At 38.0% G+C, this 23,748-nt stretch overlaps 1 protein-coding gene across 2 annotated transcripts; it reads left to right on the top strand.

The window, feature by feature from the left end:
• The first annotated feature begins 16 nt into the window (after positions 1-16).
• TCAIM (T cell activation inhibitor, mitochondrial) lies at positions 17-23,471 on the top strand. Of its 2 annotated transcripts, XM_074575122.1 has the most exons (12): positions 19-215; positions 2,255-2,330; positions 4,809-4,868; positions 5,604-5,739; positions 6,282-6,435; positions 7,595-7,841; positions 9,104-9,226; positions 11,895-11,992; positions 13,678-13,769; positions 16,046-16,278; positions 16,813-16,944; positions 20,342-23,471. In XM_074575122.1, the coding sequence occupies exons 3-12, from the start codon at positions 4,855-4,857 to the stop codon at positions 20,565-20,567; spliced, it is 1,455 nt and encodes a 484-aa protein (XP_074431223.1). In that variant the 5' UTR covers positions 19-215; positions 2,255-2,330; positions 4,809-4,854; the 3' UTR covers positions 20,568-23,471. The 2 variants fall into 2 exon arrangements, with proteins under 2 accessions (XP_074431221.1, XP_074431223.1); XM_074575120.1 differs by lacking the exon at positions 4,809-4,868 and having other exon boundaries at positions 17-215.
• Positions 23,472-23,748: the final 277 nt, after the last annotated feature.

The following is a 23,748-nucleotide window of genomic DNA, read 5'->3' as shown; positions in this document are numbered from 1 at the left end:
GGGGTCGGGGCGGGCCGCGTGGAGGAGGTGGGGCAGGGAGCGCAGGCGCGGGCTGGTGCCGCTCCCCCCCCCCCCCGCCCCCCACGGCGGGAATCCCCCCTCGCGCGCAGTGCTGCCCCGCCCCGCCCCCTCCTGTCGCCTCCGGGGCCGTCGGCGGGGGTGGCTGCGCTGGGCGATGGGGGCCGAGCCCCGGCGGGCGCTGTCCGGCCGCGGCGGTAAGCGGGACCAGGACAGGGGCCTCGGGCTCCTCCGCGGCGAGGGGGACACCGGGGTGGGGTCGGCTCGGCTCGGCCGTCGCCAGCTGGAGGACGGCGCGACGGCACGGGGGGTGGGGGGGCTGCGCTGAAACCGGGCCGGGCTCTGCTGTGTCCGCCTGGCTCGGCCCCTCCGGTCGCGGAGCGGCCGTGAGCCTCCTGGGGAGGGCGGGGCGGCGGGTCCGTCGGTGCCGCCGCTCTCCGGTGGCTCGGCCCTGAGGCACCTGCCCGGGCGCCGCGGAGGGCCCGGGGCTGCGCCGTTATTCCTGGCTTTCTTAACGGGGGAGGGGAGCGGGGAAGGCCTGTGACACGCATCCCTGACGGTTGTGCCGATGGAAAGGCCGACGTCGTTACCGTTAGTGAATTTTAAACTGAATTCCGTCAGGGTTCTGCGCTTTAAACAGTTCAAACTGCCGGCGGGTGGGTCGCCGGCGCTCGGCGTCTCCCGGGCGGTGCGTCCGTCCCCTTTCGCCAGCGTTTATTTTCCCTCTCGCCCTGTTTAACTTTCGTGTTTTCTTCATGGTGCCGTCAGGGGCAGGTAAACAGCCGGAACGGGTAATCCCGGCTGGAGCGGCCAGGCGTTAGCGCCCCAACGTCGTCTTTCCAAAGGATTCTTTGCCAAATGCGATATAATTAACGCTTTTGGTTTGCGCTGGCAAGCATCTCTCTCAGGTGGGGTGAGGGGGGAAACTTACTCAAAACCAGGAGATTTTTATAACTAAGCAGTTAGTAGAGCACTTAAAACAAGAAACAATGATGCTTTTGTCTGGTTATATAAAGTGTCACCACAGATTAGTGAGATTCTTGTTTTTTTCCATCCTCTGTCCAAATCCCTTGAAGCTAAAATTACAGAGACAGAAAACTTGTTTTATTAGCAGAGAACTTGCTGACATATTTTAGTTTACGATTAGGACCGTTGTTAGGGACACGCAAAATGAAATAATTATTGTCTTGCCCACCTAGTTGAACATCAGAAGACAGAATTTATAAAGTATTTTGGGGGTATTTTAGTTCTGCGTATTTTTTGTCTCACCCCATTCGCCTCTAGTGAAATATTTGGTAAACAATTTATACGCTTAGTTAAGTATTAGTAAGATGAACTTCTAAAACTTCAGGTGTTTTGCAGAATAATCATAAGAACCGTCACGCTGTGTTGGAACAAGGATGGTATTTCTCTTGTAACTGCTCATCCCAGGTGCTTTAAAATGGCATATTTAGTGGGAATATGTTACTTTGAAAAGTGCAAAGAAAAGTATGGGGTTTTTATTTAATAAAAAAAAGTGCATGAAAACACATGAGAAACCATTGCCAGTAGGGAGCTTCTCTCGTAATGCCTAATCATTAAGTATGTGTTTGCGCTCTGACACACTAAGTGGTTGATCTCCTGTTGGAAAACTCTCAATTACAGTTGCATAGCACAGAAGTTGCTGGTTAAAATTGCTGATTCATTTTTATGAATGCCAGCAAATTTTTGATAAAGATTTACAGGCATTGTTGTATGACAGTGTCTTTCCCTTTGGTTTTACATTGTCCCTCTATAAAATAGTTGGCATGTAAATTTTAAAGTATTATCATTTGTTTGAAAGTTTTGGACTTAGAGTAAAAATTTATGCAGAATTCCATAAGCTGTTATGTGTTGGTGCTTAAAAAAAGGCTTTATTTTTTGTTTCTATACTTCAAGACAAAAACTGAGCATCAGGAAGGGCGGGAAGCATTTTCAATAAATAACTTTTTAGGGTTTTTTTCTGAACTGGAGCATCTTTAAATATTTGGCTTCAAGTCAAAATCTGGCAACAACTCAGTATTTGTAAGACATGCTGTTAGTAGAGGAAACTGAAAACATTCTTATGAAAAGCTTTAGATTTTATGTGTGATTTCTCAATTTTATATTACTTTATATTGTGACGTTAAAAGTTATCGCCTAGCGTTTAGAGAATGCACTGATAAGTAACAGGGGGAAATACTCATGTCCGTTACTAAACAGGATTTTTTTTTTTAAGTGAGCTCGTGGATGGCTAAAAGTTGGCTCGACCACTGAGTTGCTGAAATGTTTTGCTGCTTGAGAGCCGTGAGAAGGTATGGCGTGTTGCTGACCTAATTTACCTTTGCCATATGTTTAAGTGTTTGCTTATGATTTGCATATATGTAGAACTGGTTTTGTATTTTGTTTAATGCTTATTTCTTTGGCTTTCTCATCTTTACAGCTTGAAGCTTTCATCAGAGCATCCACAGTTGAAAATCCCCCAAAGCCATATGCCTATCCTCAAGTGAGACATTAAAAAGGCTCTCAATAAAACAAGGGCTTTAAAATAGCTCAATTATAAGAAAGTGGTAGTCTAAATCTGAATATGATATCCAATATATCACTGCATTATTGAGTTATTAAAGCTCAGTGTTTCAAAATGAGTGAACATATCTGTAATAATAAGCTTAATTTAACAAAACCTTTCAGTGCCAGTGCTATAAACCAAAAAGTTAAACTTCAGAGACATGCAAAGAAAAAGTAAAAAGAAAGCTGAAGGGAATTATTTAATCAATAAATTAAATCAGTCCTAGAGTAAGATTGCATAATGTGTTCTTGTAGAGATTGTGTTTCATATCTTTCTTGAAGTGGAGACGGCTGTCCTCAAAGTTGTTATGACCTTGGTTTTAACAGGAAGCCTTTCTCTGCTCTTCAAATCTGAATGAAGCTCTTGGAACAATCCTTGCTCCTTGTGAGCGAAGCCATAATCATCTCTCTTGCATTTTTTTCTCTCTAAATTCATTTTAATTCATGTATTTTGTCACTTCACTTGAAGGATGCCTCAGAGTTCTGTCTTTCACCTTCAGTGAATGAATTCTTCCTTCTGTCACGCAGACTAATTTTGGCCCTTGAGCGTTTCTCTTTTAAGCACGTTCAAAATAGACTTTTGGCTTTGGCTGGAATCCTGAGCCTTCCTACTAGCATGACAGTGTTGTTTAGATACAAAACAAGGGAAGTAAAGTTAACCATACTTTGCCATTTTTCTGGTAGAATACCAGATGGAAGTTTATGCTTAATAAACCTGGAAGTATGATTAATAGTTTCCAGGTATGTTGGAACTTTTTTTCCTAACTACTGGAAGCGGCATGCCACGTAGCTCGAGAGTGGATGTGGCAAATAGTGTATGAATAAGGTGAAGAGAGAACTGAGCTCCTTACTTCCTCCTAGCAGCTGGGTCTAGGAGAATGTGGGTTTCTTGCATGGCTCTTAGTCAAAACTGCTATCAGATAGGTAGCTGGTTAATTTACTTTTTTTTCCTTTGTTGGAAAGAATGTTTTTCCTTTTTACCATTTTGTGTCTGCTTGCTGCCAAAAAAAAAAAAGAACATTTCTGCAGTTTTTTTTTCTCAGCAAGACAATTATTTGGGTGTTTCTGGATCCAGAATGGTAAAGCATATGACCAAGTGGACTTTTATCTAGTGTGCTTGGCTTCCTTTCTTGCCAGGTCAGGTAAAGGGTTTTTTTCCTGCATCGCTGAGCAACTCTGGCATGTTCTTGCCATTGAGAGCTTTTGCTCTCCATAAAAGCATGATATTGCTGTGGTAGTTCACCATCTCTTGCTCTTTTGAGTAGGATCCTGGGCTATAGTGATGACTAGTCTTAGAGTTTTTCTGAGATGCAGCCAGCAAGGAGGTAGGAGTGTTTGCCAGTAATTCATTTTATCTTTTTATCTAAATCTTCCATTTAATCCGCTCACATAAAAGTTGCTTTTAGTCATAATGGTTTGAAATTTCAGCAGTCATCTTACATTACAGGTTTTTCCATTCCACTTTCCTACGAAAATTTCTCCTGTTTTTAGCAAGCTGACTTTTAAGATCCACTAATTAAATATTTGCCCACCTCTTAGGCAGAAAATAGTAGCTTTAACTGCTTTTACCTAATTGAAGAGCTGGAAAGGCTGACAGAAAAAAGGTAAAGTAAGGGTCATTGCATCTGCTTGACAACTCAACTGTTGTCATTTACTCTACCATTTGACAAAGTGAAAAATACTGCTTATTGTCTAAGCAGGAGTGTGGAGATTTTTTTTTTTAATTAATGAAAGCAGTCAGAAAATAGTCTCATATGTTTCTGTGTCCAGGACAATTATTTGGTCTAGGATGCTGAACAAATAGCTCTTTGTAAAACAGTCTTGCTTACTATTAATAATAAAGTTACTAGTTTTATGTGAATTGGAAGCAGCTTTTCCTCCAATCTGCCATATATAGTCCTGTTTAGGGCTTGCAGTTTGAACGTTACTGTGAGGAGTGAAACAGCATTGTATTGCTTAACAGAGCAGAATCCCCTACCCTTCTGAGTTGCAAACAAAAATGAGCATTAATCACACAGAAAATGGTTGGTCTGTTGAATTTGTTAGCCTGTGAAATCAGCTGAAGGAGAAATCTATTGTTAAATATTTACCAATTCACATTTTTTTGCTGCTTTTATATATACTGTCTCTTGGTAATTAGTCTGTGAACTTGAATATCAACTTTGAGCTGTGGCAAGAGCTTTTGGTGGTCTTTAATTCAGAACTTGTTTTTCCTTCCATTTCAGTCTTCTGTTACACAAGTGCGCTCGGTGCAGAACTGTTGTCTGATTTATGCATGATTGGAGGTATTCAATCTCTTGTACTTTCTGAACTTCCTAGAACTTTTTCAACTTTTCCTTCTGTTCTTATCTGAGACAATCTTCTTTTCCCACCACTGAAATTTCTTTTAGTCCTTGTTTTCTTCTGTTTCAGTGAAGATCAAAGGACAACAAAGTACAACCTTTTTACTTGATGTCTTGTATAAAAGAATATGTTTGGGAAAGTAGATTAATTTATTTTTAATGGACACAAGTATGTGGACCTCAGAAAATAATGCAGAACAACTTCTGATTGAATTGTGATTGTTATTCCCGGGTAAAATTTAATATTCTTTTGGCACTGCTTGAAAAATACTGGGTTTTGCTTTTTAACTTGGAGGTTCAAAAGTATGTAAGGATTGGCTTTTAAGAGCAGCTTCAGCAATAGCTGCAAAAAATACCACTAAAGCCAGTCTTCATCATTCGAACTGTTTGACTGGGGAACTTCTATTTGAGCCTGCTTTGAGAAAGTAGAGGGAAAAGTTATTGTACTTACTTACATGTCTTTAATCAGCTGTTGGCATCCACCATCTCTCAAACCTGTTGGATTTGTTCTGTGAGTCCCAACAGGAAGAATTCAGAACTCAGACTTCTAATACCAGTTTTAAATGATTATACTGGAAACTGTGAATGTTTAGTCCATTCTATCACATTTAATGTAATTTATATCAGTTTGTCACTTGATTGGTTGCATAGTACATAAACATTTTATTACTTTACTAGGTTATGTCTTGAGAAGGTATTGGTACAATGCATTCTTCAGTCAAGAACTTTGTCAGGAGCTGATGCCATCAATGCTCTCAGACCTTTCTATTTTGCTGTGCATCCAGATTTCTTTGGCCAGCATCCCAAAGAGAGGGTAAGAATCTTTTAGTATGTTTTCTTTGTAAATGTGTCATATATCAAGGATGGAAACTTTCTAGTTTTCCTGCTGTCAGGGAAACAAAAGTAGTATTAGAATTGAATATGGTTGTTACCAGAGAACAGAAAGATGGACTTTATTTTTAATGAGGATAGATCCCTTAAACACCCATTATTTATTAGTCATATTTTCTGTTTAATTGTTATAAAGACAATAGTGAATTCTTCAGTCTGATTTATAATACATGTTACTTGCACAGCATTTCAAAGTGATAAAGCATTGCATTTGAATCAATAGGTTCCTTTAAGCTTGAAAGCCTTAAAAGTGGTGTTTTGGAATGTACAAGTATGTACATCATACACTTTATTCATGCCAGGTAATTATTCATTTATGCTGAGAATATGAACTGTATCATACTTGTTAAGAGCAGCTGGCAGTTTGTAGAAACTAATTCTGCATGTAAGATTAAAAACATATAGATGAAAAGTGGCCAAATTCTTTATCTGTAATACTGGGGTTTTTCTTTTTTTTTTAAACAGGAAGTAAATGAAAACTCTCTGAAGAGGTTAAATGGCTACTTGGAGAATCTACAGAAACCAGGATTTCGCTCCTTTAAGCCAACCCAGCTTACTTTTTATGTAAGAGAAAGAGAACCAAACTCTTCTAATGTTCAAGAATCCTTCAGTGCTTCAGGTGCTTTTATATCGTGCAGAATGTATCTTCCTGTATCTAAATTCTTTCAGACCATTACTTAGTCTTGTGCAGTTGTAATGACTTTTCAACTGAATAAAATCTTGTCAAACCATGAAAATATGTATTAGATCAGACAACTAGGTCCATCTCAAGTAATTAAACATCTTAAGCTGCAAAAAGCATTGAAAGAATAAGAAATTACAAAGTTGAGGTCAAGTTACAGTATGAGGAAGTAAAAAAACATAGGTTGTCGTTGTTGTGTTTAACTGGAACAGCTGGGTCCTTGTTTTCATTGCAGATTATGTGTAGTACACGGTGACAGGGTGCTTGTAGGATCAGTAGGAACTTACTCTGTAATCAGAAGTTTTACATATCCAAAGCTTCAACTTAGCACGTCATCTCTCAGCTTTGAAACTACAGAAAATATTGCAGAGTTTGGAATATTGGTTTTGATTAATTTTATTCTGCATATTTGTTTCTGATGTACCAATGTGCCTTATCTAACAGATGGGTTTTGTGTTCTGTATCCTGCTAGTCAAAACACTTGAGAAAATTTTGAGGGACCCTAGTCTAGAAAACAAAATCATGCTGTGTTTCAGGAAAATAGTGGAGTTAAGTCCAGTCTCCTTAAAATAACAGTTAAACTGGCAGCTGTGTTCTGCTCTTGAGTCTAATACTTGCTTTCCAAGGGGACGGTTAGGCCCAATAGCTAAGTGATGGGACTTAATTTTAGCCAGTATGCAAGTGTAATATTTTGTTCTGAAGCTTCTGTTCATAGCCTGTGGAGAGCTGTAGTAGTACTGTGCTTCTACAGTAAATGATATCCAGAGCGATGATCAGTAATAATGTGAATTGTATAGAGCTGTTGGACAATATTGCGACTGCTAAAGCAAAAGCATCCTTTTTTGGGCTATGCTGCATCTGTAGCTAGGCTTCCAATTTATCCAATGATTCAGATAGTTAAAACAGCTCTATTTATATTTTTGGACACATAACAGTTTTAAGGTTAAACTGCACATGAATTTTGCATTGAGTATTGAAATAATAACATTTTCTAACTATGTATGCCTTGTTTGGGTTCTTGTAAGAGAGAAGTATGAATGTATTTAAAATATTTCTAGTTAAATAATACTAATTTTGTGGGACTTGTATTTTATAGGGTTTCGAGCAGTCAGTTTTACATTACATACTAGGGATCTCCTGAGCACAGTATTAGATATTCTCAACTCCTGCAGTTTATCTACGGAGCATATTCAAAGTTTGAATGTGAACTCTCAGCCCCACAAGGAAGCAAAAAGCACGCTGAACAGACCCATCAAATGGGATAAGACTTATTATTCATTTACTGGATTCAAGGATCCTGAGGAGGAACTAGAACAAGCCCAGAGAGTGGAAACAACTTTAATGTACGTAAGGCTTTTATTTAACTGATGTTTTGTAACCTAAATTGGTCTTACTCTAATGCTGAGGTTTTTAAAGGAATCAGTAAACATTCTGAACACTACAAAACTTTAATGTCCAACATGTAATTCTGTCAAACTTCTTATAATTAAAGAGAGTTCAGATGAGCTCCTGGGTTAACTGTAATGCCAGCTAAGCCAAGGCATTCTTGTCTCTGTGCCCAGCATTCATGTTTGGTCAATCTAGTTTTGGTTAATCTAGGTTTTCAGTTTTGTGGAATATTGGTGGCAATTCAGAAGGAGACAGTTTCCACTTGCTCCAAATAGCTCCTTACCTCTTACAGGACTTCTGTAACACAAAACTATAAGGCTATTAACTTGATTGTTAATATTTCATTATCACGTTCTGTTGGGGGTCAGGGAGATAATACATGAAAACTAAGGTTAGAAGGTTTTAATTTGCCAGATATCTTAGTGTTGTGCTTCTGATTAGTTGTTCAGCATACCGACCTTAATACTTAAATGGAACTAATTAAAAATACTGAACTTGCATTAAATGCAGCGTGTTGTATTTTAGGAGTTGGTTGTTTATAAATTCTGTATGTGCTCATTTTGGGGAAGGGTGAAAAATGCTGCCTTGAAAAACATTTTGTAACACTAAGATTTAGGTGCCATTTGAAATAAATGCAGAACTGCAGTGGTAGTATCTTCAGAGCAAAGAATACCCCTCATCCTGCCTAGCACCTCACAAATAAAAATATTACAATATATTCTACTGTAGAATACCTAACTCAGATTCAACATACTACAGAATATTTTTACTGATTTTTACACATTTACGGGAAGTGCCACAAACAGTTACATATTAACAGTCTGGTTTTAATACTTAGCCATTTGGCACTAGGCCTCTCTTTTTGCTTCTGAGTTTGAATTTTTTTCACTTAGAATACAGTATGAGAATGCAAGTATTTGTTTGTAAAAATAAGAGCATGAAAAGAAGTTTATGCTAGGAACAAAGGCTAAGTCTCTTATAGTAGCTTTTTCCTAGAAATAGAATGATGTATTTATTGAAAGTTTTAGATGTACTTCATGAGTCATGTTTGCCTGGTTGTGATTATTGACAAAAGAACTGTAAAACCTTGACCTGTTTAATCTGTGTTCATCCCAGCTCTGTAAGAGTTATCTATCTTGACCCTTTAGTACCACCTCCCTTATTTGATGGTCTGTTATGATCTACTGTTGGGTTATTTTTCCTCCTCTTCTTTCAGATCCTGGCTAGATGGTAATGAAGCAAGTGCAGTAAAAAAGCTGAAAAAGAGTTTGCCACTTAGAAAAGAACTAGAACGTTTAAAATTTGAACTCTCTCATCAACTCCAGCTGTCAGATATCAGGTAATAAATTAAATCAGTCGGACTTGCGTTAAGACAGTCATAAGTGTTGGGTAATACTGTCGATGAGCCTTAAAGGCTTATTCCAAAAGACCTATATTTCATATATGTAAAAGCATTATTGCACTGAATAAGATTTTTCCAGAAGAATTCTCCTCGGACAAAAGCTTCCTGTTACAATCTGATCAAAAAGACCTAGTATTTGTAACTAAAAGCATAGACTCCAGTTGAGGCAAACACTTAAGCACTTGAAATAGGACCTGTGTGTATGCATTAGTTCGAGTGTTTTGCTGGATAAAATTTCTCTCCCTGAATTCAAGTGAATGTCTACAAATCTGACTAGATTGGCGGTGAAATGCAACTTTGCGCATGGTACATACTGACATCCTGTGAAGTCTTAAGAAAAAATGTTATTCTTTCTAGCGTCTTGTTCCCCACACTCCAGAGGAGGAGGATATTTGTTTGCTCAAAAGGCCTGAGTACGGTTGGTGACCTTGATGCATCAGGATATTTTTCAGAAAATAATGTGTGATCTTTTTTTAAATTTTGCCCCTTTAAATGAGGATGTTCTCAAGTGGGATATTCAGAATGGGAAAATGGCAGTGAGGTTATTCAACAATGGAAAAATAAACTTGAGGGAATTATTTCAAGGGCTAGTCTGTTAAATTATTAAGGCTAAAAATCCTTTTAACCACGAATGAAAGAGCTGGAGCTTCTGATATGCTTTTGTTCCTTTCCCCCTGTGAAAGACCCTAGCTTCCTTTAAGCTGAACCCAGTTTTTGTGAACACAATTTCTAATCCTCTGCAACTGTGCTGTGGTGGGTTTTTTATTTAAGTTACTGAAACAGTCTTCAGTATTAAATCCGTTGGTTCGGTTTTATTCATGGCTTATATTTAATTTTCTTATAGTTTGCACTTTTAAAATACACAAAAACTATTGTGCTCTTTGAGGAGTTACTAACCTTCCAAGAATTGTATTACCATAATTCAGAAAAGAATGTGAGTGTGAGGAATCTGACAGTCTCAATAGGAAACTACTACTAGTGATCGTGCTGCCTAACGCTAGCGTTCAGAGATTAGCAAAATAACGGGATTGTTGGCTTTATTCCATGTATGTTTCAGACAGCTGAAGAGAAGGTAGGATCTATAAGCCACCTTTTTACATTCCTGCCTGGTGGCACTAAAAGCAAAGTGGTATTGCTAGGTACCAGTAAATAGTTACTAGAATTACTTGCGTTATAATAGATCAAATTGCCTCAGAAGTGCTGTGGCATGGTCCCATTATCAGCATCCCAGAGTGGCTTTTTGCTAGTTAGATTTCCCTAGATGAGATGATGTGTGTTGACCCCAGCCAGCAGCTAAGCACCCACACAGCTGCTCACTCTTATACACCCAGCGGAATGGGAGGAAGAGAATAATAAAAGGAAAAGCAAGAAAGCTCGTGGATTAAGGTAGAAGTTTAATAGGTGAAGTGAAGCCAAGCTGTGAATTCAAGCAGAGCAAAAGGAGGAATGCAGTCACTACTCTCTGTTAGCAGGCAGATGTTTAGCTGCTTCTGGAAAGGGGGACCTCAGCATGTGTAATGGTTGCTTGGGAAGACAAATGCCATAACCATGAAGGTCCCACTGTTCATCATCCTTTCCCCGATCATTTATTCTGAGCATGATGTTGTGTGGTCTGGAATATCCCTTTGGTCAATTGGAGTCACCTGTCCTGGCTGTGTCCCACCCCAGCCTGCTTGCTGATGGGGGCAGAGTGGGGCGGGGGGAAAGAGAAAACCTGGATGTTGTGCCAGCACTGCACAACAGCCAAGAGACTGGTGTGTTATCAACACTGGTTTACTAAAGAATCCAAAACACAGGGGTGCTATGGAGAAAATTAACTCCATCCCAGACAGACCAGTACAATAAGGGAATGGAAATTTCCCATTATGAGGCAATTTTATGTCAGCCAGAAGTTTGTGAAAGAATGTAGTTTTTCAATACACTGGGACAACTTTGCAATTTAAATGCTTTTTGAAATTTGATTAATAGTTTGTCTGATCTGTCTGTGACAAAAGAGATGTCAAAACTATGTATATTAAAGTCACCAACATAATACCTGGCTCCTGTATGGTTTAATATATATTTATATATATAAATATATAAAAATTATTCCACTGTAAAATATGATTATGTATATATAGCAACTCACAATGGGAATCATAGCAATGTTTTGGACTATGAAAGGGGGGAAAAAAAGAAAGAGGCAATGTCTTTATATATAGCATTTGCTCCTCTGGACAAACATCAGGTAGTGTACAAACAGAAACTGTGCCACATGACTGAACCAAATAATGGGTTGTCTGTTGCTATTTACTTGCTAATTCCCTTCTTATTGGGGGAAAGATTTGCAAGTTCTATTCTGTCTACCAGGTTTGATATTAATTTTTCCTATATCTGGCTTTATTCCATTTCATTATTTATTACTTTTTATTTATTTATATCTGACTTCATCTGGGTTTTTTCCTTTTTTTGGCACTCACTTTAACACAGATTGCGAAATTTTATTTAGGCATTTATGTGTTAAAATAGCATATGACACGGACAGCTTTTCAGTAGGTCTTTGCTTTTGTTACTGATGAAGAAGTGTTATTTTGTTTTAGTTGTTGAATTGGTTTTTTTTATTTAGGTGGCAGAGAAGCTGGGGTATTGCTCACCGCTGTAGCCAACTACACAGTCTAGGTCGCTTAGTCCAGCAGAGACCTGAAGTATTAAAGCATGTTAAAGGTATTTCTGTTGCTTGTTTCATATATCCTAATATAGTATTGATTCAAAGATGAGCATGAGTCTTCTGTGACAAGGGAGCTCTAGTGCTTCTCAAGAATGCTTTTGATAACTGCAAAAAAAACCTGACGGGCTTACTGAAAAGCTGATGAGAACTTACATTTTAAGCTACTGAGTATTTTTTAAAGTGACCTTTCCTTACAGTGTATTTGCTACACTCAGCTTCTATTTTACTTCTTGATAAATGCAAACTGAGTGAGTTGAAGGCACTAGACTTAGTACTAACAATGAATGTAAAAAATCCAGACTAAATCTCTGAAAGGGGTAAAGGTAGCAATCAATTGTTACCCGTGGTAAATACAAGACAAAAATGCTAGTAGCTCTCTAAAGAGCCCATATAAGGAGGGTTTAGTAGAATACCTTTAAAATCATATTGTCTTCTCTTATCATGCATTTTCTATAAAATACCTATATTGAAGTCTGTATCTTGTCAGGAAGAACTGTAACATTCTGTAAACCTGACCTACCATTCTTCTCATACAGCTGTTTGACCTGTGGCAGTAGCTGTTTTCTCTGATTGTAACTCCACATTTTATGCCTGTCTGCAGATACTCAGTTTTGAGTTGCTTTCATTTGAGGGTTCACCTAATCCTTTGTCAAAAGACAGAGTGGGTAGGACAATAAGTAGTAGTTTTAAATTGTATCAGGTTTCAAATTAGTTTCTTTACCTAAGCATGCTGAGGATTTAAAGTACTAGAGAAGTCTGTTTTGTGAACCTGCTGTAGTCTCCATCTTTGAAGATCTTTAATAATATACTGGACAAATACCTGTCAGTAATTATACGGGTACAGTTGATCTTGCCTTGGGGTACAAGGATGGACTAGATGCCTTAAAGTCAGTGTTGCTCTTTCTTAAGGATTTTGGAAAACTGATTCTGAGAGCAGGAGCATCTATTTAAGCCTTGTCTTATAGATTAATAGATGTCACTGATGACTTTTGTGTAAGCTTATTTTGATAAATAATTGTGCTTTTACCCTAAAGAATTCTTGAAAATCTTTGTACTTCACTTTAAATAAAAAAAAAGAAAACAAACCCACACTGAGACTCTAAACTGATTTATCCTCTCAAAAAAATGAGCCTAGTATAATCCTTTTGTGTTGTCTCTGTTCTTTCTTTAAAAAAAAAAAAAGCAAACAAACAAAACCCCCCACACCTAATGCGAAGGTGTTTCTCATGGCTTGCATATTGCAGAGAGTTCTGAGAGAGTCGTGTTGAATGGCTGTGCTAATAGTTCTTTGACCAACCTTTACCTTCTTGATCTATACGTAGAGCATATATTTCCAATTGCATACATTATTTGTACAAATTCTTTGAATGTGCTGTCTGCTGAGATTTTCTCTTATTTAAAAAGTAATCTTTGTAAGAAAAGAATCCAGTTAACTAAAAATATATTAACTTTAAACAGGGAGAAGGCGAATGCTAACTCAAGTTTGTATGAAAAAAATTCTTGAACTAGAGTTGTCAAGAATCACTCTCATATTTTGAGAATAACAAAAGTACCTACCCATGTGTGTTTGTGCTGCAGAAATGTGTTGCTTGTGACATGTTAGTGGCACATTTAAGCCTTAAATAGTTGTGGGAATAACTGCAATAACTCAAATTAGTAAAGAGCTTTGTTCAATCTTTAGGACGCACAGTGGTATTTACAGACCGTTCAGGTATGAGTGCAGCAGGCCACATAATGCTGGGGACCATGGATGTTCACCATCACTGGACCAAAGTAAGAAGATTTCAAAGTAAACGATAATGCCTCTTGTTATGACATCCTTTTTTCAACTATAACCAAAATATTAATGGGTGCAGATAACTGATGAGTAATTTAAAGCAAACACAAAGCTACTATGTATAACATAACTGTGTGCATCGCATTCTAAATTTAATCCTGTGATATACTGTTACTAACAACAATGTTTGTCAGATATTTACTGCTGCTTTCACTAACAAATCAGTCCTACCCCTGAGCAGCTATAAAGAAAACTAATTTATTATGCAATGGTCTAGTCTGTGCAATGAGAACTGGGACAATATTTCATTATCCATCATGAGCTCATTCCCATGAAGAATTTAGGAGTTTTATTCAGTTTTTTTTTTGTAAAAATGAGACTTAAAAGGGAGTTGTGAAGTGACCGTTTCAGTCAATGGCTGCTAACAAACCCTGTCACTCCACTTTGTTCTTTTAGGCAGGTAATGTGGATGTTGCAGAAATTTCTTTAGTGGCTATGCGAATTCTGCTGCTTGCAGAAAGTTCAGAGCTGGCAAGCTTTCTAACATCGTAAGTGACAAAGTATTTATGCAAAGCCACAAATAAAATACATGGTCATATCAGCATGTCACTCAAGGAAATTTTCTTCAGTCTCAGTTGCTGAAATATTATTCGTAGTTCTATCAAAAAATATTTCTTCATAAAGGAGATAATTGGTGGAATTTCATAGTTGGGAATTTTCACCCAGCTAGACTATCAGAATATTCTATTTCTGTATTCCAATCAATTAATAATATGAAAATTTAGCACTCAGTCCGAAGCTTTCTTTGGTAGTTGTTTGAATTTTTGCCAGTATCTGTTTCACTGGGAGAAAACAAACTATGGTTTGTTAATGTGAATGATTTACAAAGAACTTAAACTGAGAAACTAAAATTTAATGCAAAACTTCCTACTCTGAGATTTGCAAGTGTTGGTAGTTGTTGGAGTAAAAGTGTTCTTCTGATTAATACTAAAAAACACTTCCTTCCTTGAAAAGAGAAATGCTTCCTCTTTTGAACTTTTGCTGAGGGTTTTTCTGAAGGAGTCATCTATCCGCGCAAAGTATTGTACAGATGGGACAACATGTAGAGTTGGCTGTGGTTATAGTATTTGCTTTGAAAGACAGAGGAGAGGTATGTGTTTGAATCTGAAATCAAGGGCTTTTTATTTTAAAATGCACTGAAGATCATGTTAAGTGATACACAGAAAAGTCAGTGAAAATCTGTGTGAGGTTGGTTAGTTGCTTGGTTTTTAGAGACCAGATTTTTTTTTTTTGTCCAATTCTAACTCATTTTAGAAAGCAGTCCTAAGTGCTAGTACTTCTATTACTAATTATTAGAAAAAGGAAGCCATAGTGTCCAAGTCAATCTGTAGAATGCTTGGTCAGAGGCACAGTATTTAGAGGATTTTTGCAGTTTTTCTCAGTAACAAATGGAGATGTCGAAGCAATGGATTTTATTGTGCCAAAAGCTGCTCTGATTCTACTACTGCCTTGGATTTCTGAAGAGATTATTCTGAAATCACTTGACTTGTTCCAGCAGCATTATTTTTTCTGTGGAGAAATATGTTCTAGTAATAACTGGGTAGATGGTAAGTAGTGACTATTACTACAGACTTTCCTTTTTCACTTATTGCCCTGTTCCAGCCTTCTCCCTGTCACACTTTCTGTGTCTCAGCTTCCAAGTCTGATCGCTTCTTAACTTTTTCTGGTATAGGTTTTGTAAGTTAGAAGTCTGGTACCGTCCTCCTTTCTCCTCTCCCTTCAGACTCAAGACGAGCTAAGTTATCACCAAACCCTTGGAAAGAAATAGTTCCAGCAACGGAGACACTTTTATTTTTTGAGAATTGGTATAAATTAGGCTGGCAAAACCACTTTTGATTGTATGTGGAATACCACTATAACTGTGGTGATAAACATTTTATTTAAGCCTCAGATCATTATATTTTTGGATCTGGGACTATTAATTTCTGTGTATAGAGAGATAAAGGACATCCATCAATCTTGTTATGACCTTTTGGTGCCTTTATAGTATAAATACTGAAAATATGTAAGAGCGTATTCCATTACATCTTGCCCAAAAATATATATACTTGATATTTCTGATTTTTTTGTATTCTTTGGTTATTTTTTCCCCTTGGGTTTCATGTTTGCATTGTTAAGTGTCTCTTCTTTTATAGTTTCTTGCTATTTCTTTAATTTCTTAAAATTAAGTTATATGCTTTGTAACATAGGAAATGTTTGTGTGTGTGCACAGATTTTTGAGAGACTGCCAAATTATTATAAACTTCAAAAAAGGCTGCTGTTCTTGGAAGATCGCATAAGCCAGCTTCTGGGAGGCATACAAGTAATATATATTGAAGAACTGCAACCCCTGTTGACTCTAGAAGAGTACTATGAGACCCTGGACAATTTCTATAATAAATTATGTGACAGTAGACTACCTTTTCATCCTCGCAGTCTGCGAGGCTTGCAAATGATTCTGGAAAGGTAGGTGTTTGTAGGAAAAGTTTCTTCCTTTTAGATCTTTTTCTCTTTTTTTTTTTGTTACTGTGATTATTGTTCTCACTAAGAAGAAAACTGGTACAATCAAAGTCACTAATATGTCCACATCTGTTTCTGAAGGTTTTAAGTGCCTTTTTATGGGGTAAGAGGAGTCATATTGAAGAAAATCTGCATGTTTCATTCAAGTTAAAATAAAAGTTCTGTCTTTATCTTACAATGTGGTGTGGGGTTAAATCAAACGTTTTATGCTGTCAGGTCAACGCTCAGCTGTGTATGATGGTGCTGCTGTTTATATTTTTTGAGTATTGTCAACAGAGTTGCTTTTGAAATGTAATTTTTAAAAAGCTTTGTGTGATGCTTCTGTGTTCTCATGAACCAAACTTGATTAATTTTTTATCAGTTATTCTGATTTTGTTTAATTGATACTCTTTTTATCTTCATTCTGAAAGTAATTCATATAAATACTTGCATAATAAAAATAATGATACCTTGTTTTTTATTTCCATCATGTTTCATTAGTGACAGATACGCACCAAGCTTACATGAATTTGGACACTTTACGATCCCAACAGTCTGCGATCCAGCAACCCTTCAATGGTTTATTTTTGCCAAAGCACAGGAAGCAAGAGAGAATCTGAAAAGAAAGGAAGAGTAAGTGTTTGTGTGACTAAATACATTTATCTCATCAAAGTCTTTGCATGTCATATATTTTATTTGGAGGAGGAGGAGAACTTTGGAAAATGTATTCATGATTTTTTTGGTGGAAAAAACTTCCATTTATGAAGTAGAATTTTACCTATCAGCTTTACTAAGTTAAAAATTTCATTGTTCGGTGAACATAAACAGTTGTATTTTATGCAGAAATAAAAGATATTTGCTTACAAGACAAAATTATGTAATTTTTTTTGTTACAATTACTTCCCCAAAGAAGAGGTGTGTTTTTTTTAAGGAAGAGACCTTTTCATTCAATAAGAAAAGCAACAAACTTCTATTAATATTACTAACATTATGACAGGAAAACAGTGAAATCTAAACTAAAAATAACTGGGACCGACTAGAGAATTACTCTTTCTGTTTTTTTGTCAGTTAGGTGAGGAAAAGATTAGTTAGCACCTAACAGGGGGAAGAAAAAAAATTGGGTTAGAATGATGAGAGAAATACCTCCTTGGTACTTTCACAGGTGTGAGTGAGGTGGGAGAGATGACAATAGTGAGTCATAGTACCATACTATTAGTCAATATTAGACAATATTAAGTCTGTGACTTGTAATATCCATCAGAACTGTCAATTTTGTCCTTGCCACCCTGTATGTAGTATGTGTCTTTGAGGATTAAGAGCATAAAGTAAAGATACTGGTTTTATTTTGAGTAAAGTACTGTGATAGGTAACTGGGTGTTACTGTCCTTTTAGATGTTATTACTACAAGTCTGTTTTTCTGCTTTGGAAAGCTTTTAATGATTTGTTGAAATATCACATTGTTGTGAGTGTATGCAGGGTGTATAGATCCAGATCTTTTTTTGTGAAGATTATTTTAGGCATGAGTCTTACTGAAGGCTTTATGGTTCTAGCTCTCTTAAGATCTGATTACTTGGGAGAATGTATTTTGGAGGTGGACTTCTGTAAAACGTGGAGGTTTGGAATTTTTCCATAACCCTAGTCCAGCTTTGAAGTTAAGTTACTTTTATCATACAATAACCGCTGAATAGCCCTCTATGTAGCTGTCCATATGTGACAGCTGGGAAAGTATTGTCTGTAGAGGTTGGGAGGGATGTTGTAGCAAATGCGTGCATTTGGTGAGCGATTTACCCAGATGCAAAAAGCCTCACTACCCCACATGATGAAGACACTAATCCAGAAAAATGTCGTCTTTAGACTAGCAGTGAAAGAATTGTGGGACTCCCCTCAGAGTATAAGCAGCTGTGTTGTAATAATGTAAGAGCCAAGCTAAATATCTCAGCTTTTCTGTTGTGTGTTGGATGATTGCTGGTTGGTATAAAATAGTAAACAGCAGCTATACTTGGTCATATTGAAGCTCTGTCCCTATCATCTGTTAGTTTACGGAAAGACTGTATGAATGGGGCAAAAAATGTGGTGAGTTTTTTTACAGTACACCTTCCCAGTTTCTGACTGACTGCACTTGAGAAAATACTTGAAGCTGGAAATAATGCTCTCATGTTAAGAGGCTTCAATAGATCTTCTTTTTTCCCTCTTAATTGTCTAATTTCAAGCCAATTTGCACTTTATGGCTCCAGAATATCCTGTGGCAGCAAATTGCACAGTTGAATTACATATAGTATGTGTATATGAAGGAGGGAAGAGGCGTTCTTTGATTTATAGACCCACAGCCTGATGATTTAATTTGGCATTGTCTTGTTCTTGTGCTGTAGGAAATACAAAACAGTTATTCTGTATTTATCGCCTCTACTTATTTTTTTTGTGGATATGTCATATTTCCCCTTGTCTTTTTATTGAAGTTGAAAACTTCTACTTAATGCTTCCTTGAACAGAACCCATTCTGTACTTCCGATTTTCTGTAGCCTTAGATAAAGGAAAATATTTTGAAAAATACTGGATTTACTTTGCCCAAGCAGATGAATGTTTTACATCCAGTAAATAGCATAGTGTAGCTGGAATTCTGTATGATCTGATGCACCAGAGAGTTCAAACGCTGCTGCTCTAGAAAATGCTTTTATCTGTGTGGATAATGTCAGTCTTCTAGTAATGCAGGATTTAGTATGAATCTAGTTCTTCCCTTGCCTTTGTAAAGTAGCAGTTTTGTATTGTGGTAGAGGTGTGAACCTCCTTGTGGAAGTGACTAAAAATAAACCTGGAGTTCTGACTATGTGCAGCTATCTTTATATCTTTCAAGGGAGCCTGAGACTTCACAGAACAGGAAAGATTGGTGCTTGGGTATCAGAGATGGTGCGCAGGAGGGTGGTGCGGATACAGTCGGTAGAGAGGGTAGAAGATATGCTCCAGGGTAACTCACTGGCTCAGTTCAGCCCTGAGTGCGAAAGCTGGGCTCTTGTGGAGCCATCCGAGTGCCTCAGCAGAACATAGTGCCATGCCAAGTACATGGAGATCCCAAACTGAGCTCTGGAGAGTGGCGTTGAGCCCCTTCAGTAGTGATTTTATGTGAGTCAAATAGTATCAGTAGCTGTGTCCGTGCTTAGCTTGGGCAGATTCACATCCCAGTGGCTCTGCAAACAGTGCTGCTGCTTTGTAGCTGCTCTCACAAAGTCCGGTTGGAGTTGTGGAGCATTCTTAGATCAAGGTCTGTGTCATGGGGCAGCGACAGTCGTGTTTCTATAACCAAGCTGGCTCTGGAAGAAGTATATAGCAATGTTAATGTGGCACAGTGCCTGAGCTAGTAAGTCTTGCCTGAACCTGAACTGTCTGTATCAGATGAGCCACAGTTCCAGTGACTCTTAATTAATTCTGCGTGTTAACTTTATTTCTGAGTAGCTTGAGTTTTCCATTTGGTGTCTTACCATTCTTTGGGGTGAATGGAAAAAGTCATCTGCGCGCTATGAATTCAATATTCTATATACTTCCTGCAATTAGTAAGTTATTAACACATTTCATATGCATCAGGTGGCCGTATCTGTCATCTGTTGTTTTTGATGACATGCAGAGTACTGGTTGTAGTTAAGAAGACAGAGTAGTTACTAACATGATTTTATTCTTAAGGCTTACACTTTTAAGGTTAAAGTACTTCCATCCCTTACATTAAAAATGGAGCTTCGTAGGACTTTTATTTTGTTTTTTTTTCCCCATTACCTGGTGAGCAAAAAAATGTCATGGTGCAGGCTTTCAAATGCGATTCTGTAGGCGTACTGTTGACCATGGTCATGGAAGCATGTTCAGTCTAACCTCTGAGTTAGACACTGGTACCAGCCTGCACAAAAATCTCAGCTGTACCATAGCTGTACATGAAGTGACACCTTTGTTTACATACATATAACCTACAAATATACTTATTTCAAGGGTTTCTTTAAGACATTAAGTTCTAATTTTTTTTCCACTGTGTGTTGTCTTCGTTTGCTAGGATGATGATTACAGAAAAAGAGCTAATCGATACTTCCACTGAAAAATTTTCTTTGGATCGGCTGTATAAGGAACCCAGTGTTTCCAGCGCACAGATGATAGATTGTTGTAAGCGACTGCTAGAAGAATCATTGCCATACCTACAAGGCATGCACCTTTGCATTTCGCATTTCTACTCTGTGCTGCAGGATGGAGACCTGTGTATACCTTGGAACTGGAAAAACTGAGGACATAACTGATAATCAGATGAATTGTTTATTTTCTGTAAGAGGCTATAAATATGAATGTTTTTAAGAGTAAATTATTTAAATCTGTATTTTGATATCAGTATTCAACCCGCAAGTTTTCTTCTAACTGCTGCTCAAAAAGGATTGGAGTCCTAGAAAATTTGCACAATGCGCAGTATTGCTGGTTCTGGGAAAGACACCTGTACATTCTCCATACTACTGTAGGAGTCCCAGTGTATGGTAGCAGTTGTGAACCTGCATTTTTGTAGTGAGTTATGAAAATAAATTAAATTACAAGTCTGCAAAAATGTGCATGTGTATTTTTAATATACATGAAATATTGCCAGATAGATCTTCTTAAATAGCATACTACTATGCTATTTAAGTTACATGTTATCTTAAGGGATTCACTGAATGCAGAAGTCGAGTATGTAAGTTATCTGGTGGCAATATTCGCATTTCATACTGCTACCTGTTACTGAATTATAAAAAAAAAAAAAAGGAAAGGGAAAACACATCAGAGTACTTCTACTTTGCAGAAGAAAGCAGTACGTTAACTTGGACTCAACAGTAGTTTCATATGCTGGTCCAGTATTGTTGCCTTAGAATTTCAAAATATGCCAGTCGTACTGTCTGCATTTACTTTAAAGGAGATGTCATTCTCTCTTTGTTTTCCAGCACTTGCTCCATAAATACAGACAATCCTCTTTACTTACGCTATAACAGATTGCAAATCCTGTTCACAACACTTAAAACCTGAGTAGTTTTCATGTGACATCTAAGGAAAGGAAGCGTTGATTTGTGTGGGATTGGCTGCAGGAGTAAGTACTTCTCAGCAAAAGCAAAGAGTTTGCAGGAAGGCAAACACATGGATCTTTACTGGTACTTTATTCTTTTAGAAAAAACGAAATAAAGTGTGAATCTATGTCAACACTTTTTCATTTTAATACATGCCAAGATGCGTTTTGTATTTGGGTTACTACTTAGCAAAATATCCTTTGAGAAGAACGAACTGCTTCATGTTTCTGGATTCAAATTCACCTATAACAACTGGCAAAAAAAAAAATGGTCAAGTGCTTACTTGCCTTGTATTTATATTTGTATTGAGCAGGGAAATTGTTGTGGTTCTGTGTTTTCCTTTGTTAAAAGGCTGGGTGTCAAGTTGTTTATTATGTTGACAAAACTTAAAACAAAACCCCCTGCTGTGGTCTCAAACATGTCTGTTTTAAAACATTGAGGCAGAAGCTGTGACTTTCTCAGGCCTTTAATTCAGCTGAATTACTAGCAATTCCTGTATAAGTTCTGCACATCAGTTGATAGTTTCTTCTAGGTAGTTAACTTCCATCGCATGTGACTTCCCCTCACTCCATCTAGCATTGATCATATTGTCCGTGTCCCAGCTGTGCTAAGCATGTGAGCCAGTCCCGCGATATTCCCTGTAACAGCTCTTTGAAAGTAAGGTGTCTTCAGGAATAGGAAGTGTGTAGTAATTTCTTTTCTCTTGCTTGAATGGAATGACCCCTTACAGGTCTTCAGGCAAGAAGCAGCTGTCCGGTTTGACTGCAGAGGGGATGAAGAGTCTGAGGGAAGGCGAGTAGGCTCCATCAAGAGCCTGATGTAACTGCAAGGGCGGCCACTAATGTCACAGAAAGCAGTGACTAGACCTAGGGGCCTTCTCTTTGCGGCATAGAGAAGACTGGAACTGGCTGAAGGAGAACTAAGCTGTGAAGAACCTTTATGAAATAGAGCGTGGGATGTTTCCACAAGTAAAAAGGGGCAGTGGGGACCCTGACCTGGAATGGGGGTGGGAGTAGGGAAGGGCAGGCAAGAGGGAACGGGACTGAGTTTAGATGTGGGAGCAGTGGAAATAGTTGCTGTTTGGCACTTCCAGTCTGGGATGGATCTGAAGCGTCTCACTGTTCCTTCTAATGGGGAGGTGGCCAAAATCCTCCGGAAACGTGTCAGCCCTCAAAGGGTGGCGTGGTGCCTGTTCTTGTGACAGTTACCTCCAGGCTGGGGTCTTGGTGCAATAAATCACATTTCCAGGCCTGCTGCTCTCCCGCCAGAAAGGTGATCAGCTCAGGTGCCATGTGGGGAGGTCCTTCCCTTCTCTGTTAAGTTTTGGGGTTTGTTTTCCTGAGTTCTGAAGGAAATGCGCGTCAAAATCTCAAACTGATCAAAAGTGGAGCAATATAAAAACAAAGCATATAGTTCAGTAATTTAGCAAAGTAAAGTCTGGGTCTTAATAGAGTTGTTTTGCAGTTTACTTTCTGTAAATTGGTTTTACTGCAGAATGGTTGAGTTGACTTTACAAAAATACTGGCCTCCCAACATTTTTTAGCATATTTAGTGGAAAAATTAAATGGATAAACTTAATGTGCATATTATAGGTATTTATTTTGACTAGTTTGACTTATTTTGAACAGTCCTGAAAGTAACAAGAGAATTGTCCATTTAGGTAGCTGTGGATGGGTTAAATCTGTCAGAATTATATTTTGTTTTCCAACATTTTAATGAGGTGAGGGGGGAAAAAAAATTCAGAACTCTGAAAGCCTTTTACCACAGTGGCAGGGTGGAAATGGAGAAGAATTTTTAAATTTTGTCTGTTTTTGAACTGGGCAGCACACCTAAAATTCTGCTCAAGAGACTCTGTGCTATCAGCTCATTGTGGGGATAGATTTAAATTAATATTGACATCTAGCGTAGTTTTATTCAGTACAGAATTCCTGCTTGCTCTGTGGCCAAGAACCAAAAACATACTCGGTATGAAGTTCGAAAAAGTGTTCTCTTTAAAAACAAATCCTAATATTAGGTGGAGTGGGTGTCTTGCTGTTTTAATCATTAGTATGTGGCTTCGGTTTGAGTTCAAAAATTTGCAATAAACATTTGAAAGATAAGTAAAAATCTTCTACCAGTGATCAAAGCCTTGAAACGCGTGCCGGTCATCCGTCGTGAGTCAATAAACCGTGATGCCGAGATCGTGTCATTCAGCCCCTGAGCATGGTTTAGTATTTTAGTGCAGCTGCCAGAAGGAAATCCAATGCTAGATTTGATGCTAGAATAAAAGAGATGGGGACTTAAGACAAAATTTATCGCCGTAAGGAGTTGTTTTGATGCTCTTTAATACTGCAGCCTCAAGATGCGTGCGTTGGCAAACAGCGATTTCCGTTTTGTCAGGTGT

This window comes from Larus michahellis, chromosome 2 (genome assembly GCF_964199755.1).
Source record: "Larus michahellis chromosome 2, bLarMic1.1, whole genome shotgun sequence".
NCBI classification, from domain to species: Eukaryota; Metazoa; Chordata; class Aves; order Charadriiformes; family Laridae; genus Larus; species Larus michahellis.
The sequence above is the reverse complement of the archived record's forward strand: the minus strand, read 5'-3'. Positions and strand labels throughout refer to the sequence as shown.

Coding starts and splice junctions, on each gene's coding strand:
- TCAIM (XM_074575120.1), top strand. CDS start 2,302: ATGTTTTGCTGCTTGAGAGCCGTGAGAAG. Junction 2,331..5,603: donor TGCTTGAGAGCCGTGAGAAG/GTATGGCGTGTT, acceptor TTACTTTACTAG/GTTATGTCTTGAGAAGGTAT. Junction 11,993..13,677: donor AGTATTAAAGCATGTTAAAG/GTATTTCTGTTG, acceptor TTCAATCTTTAG/GACGCACAGTGGTATTTACA.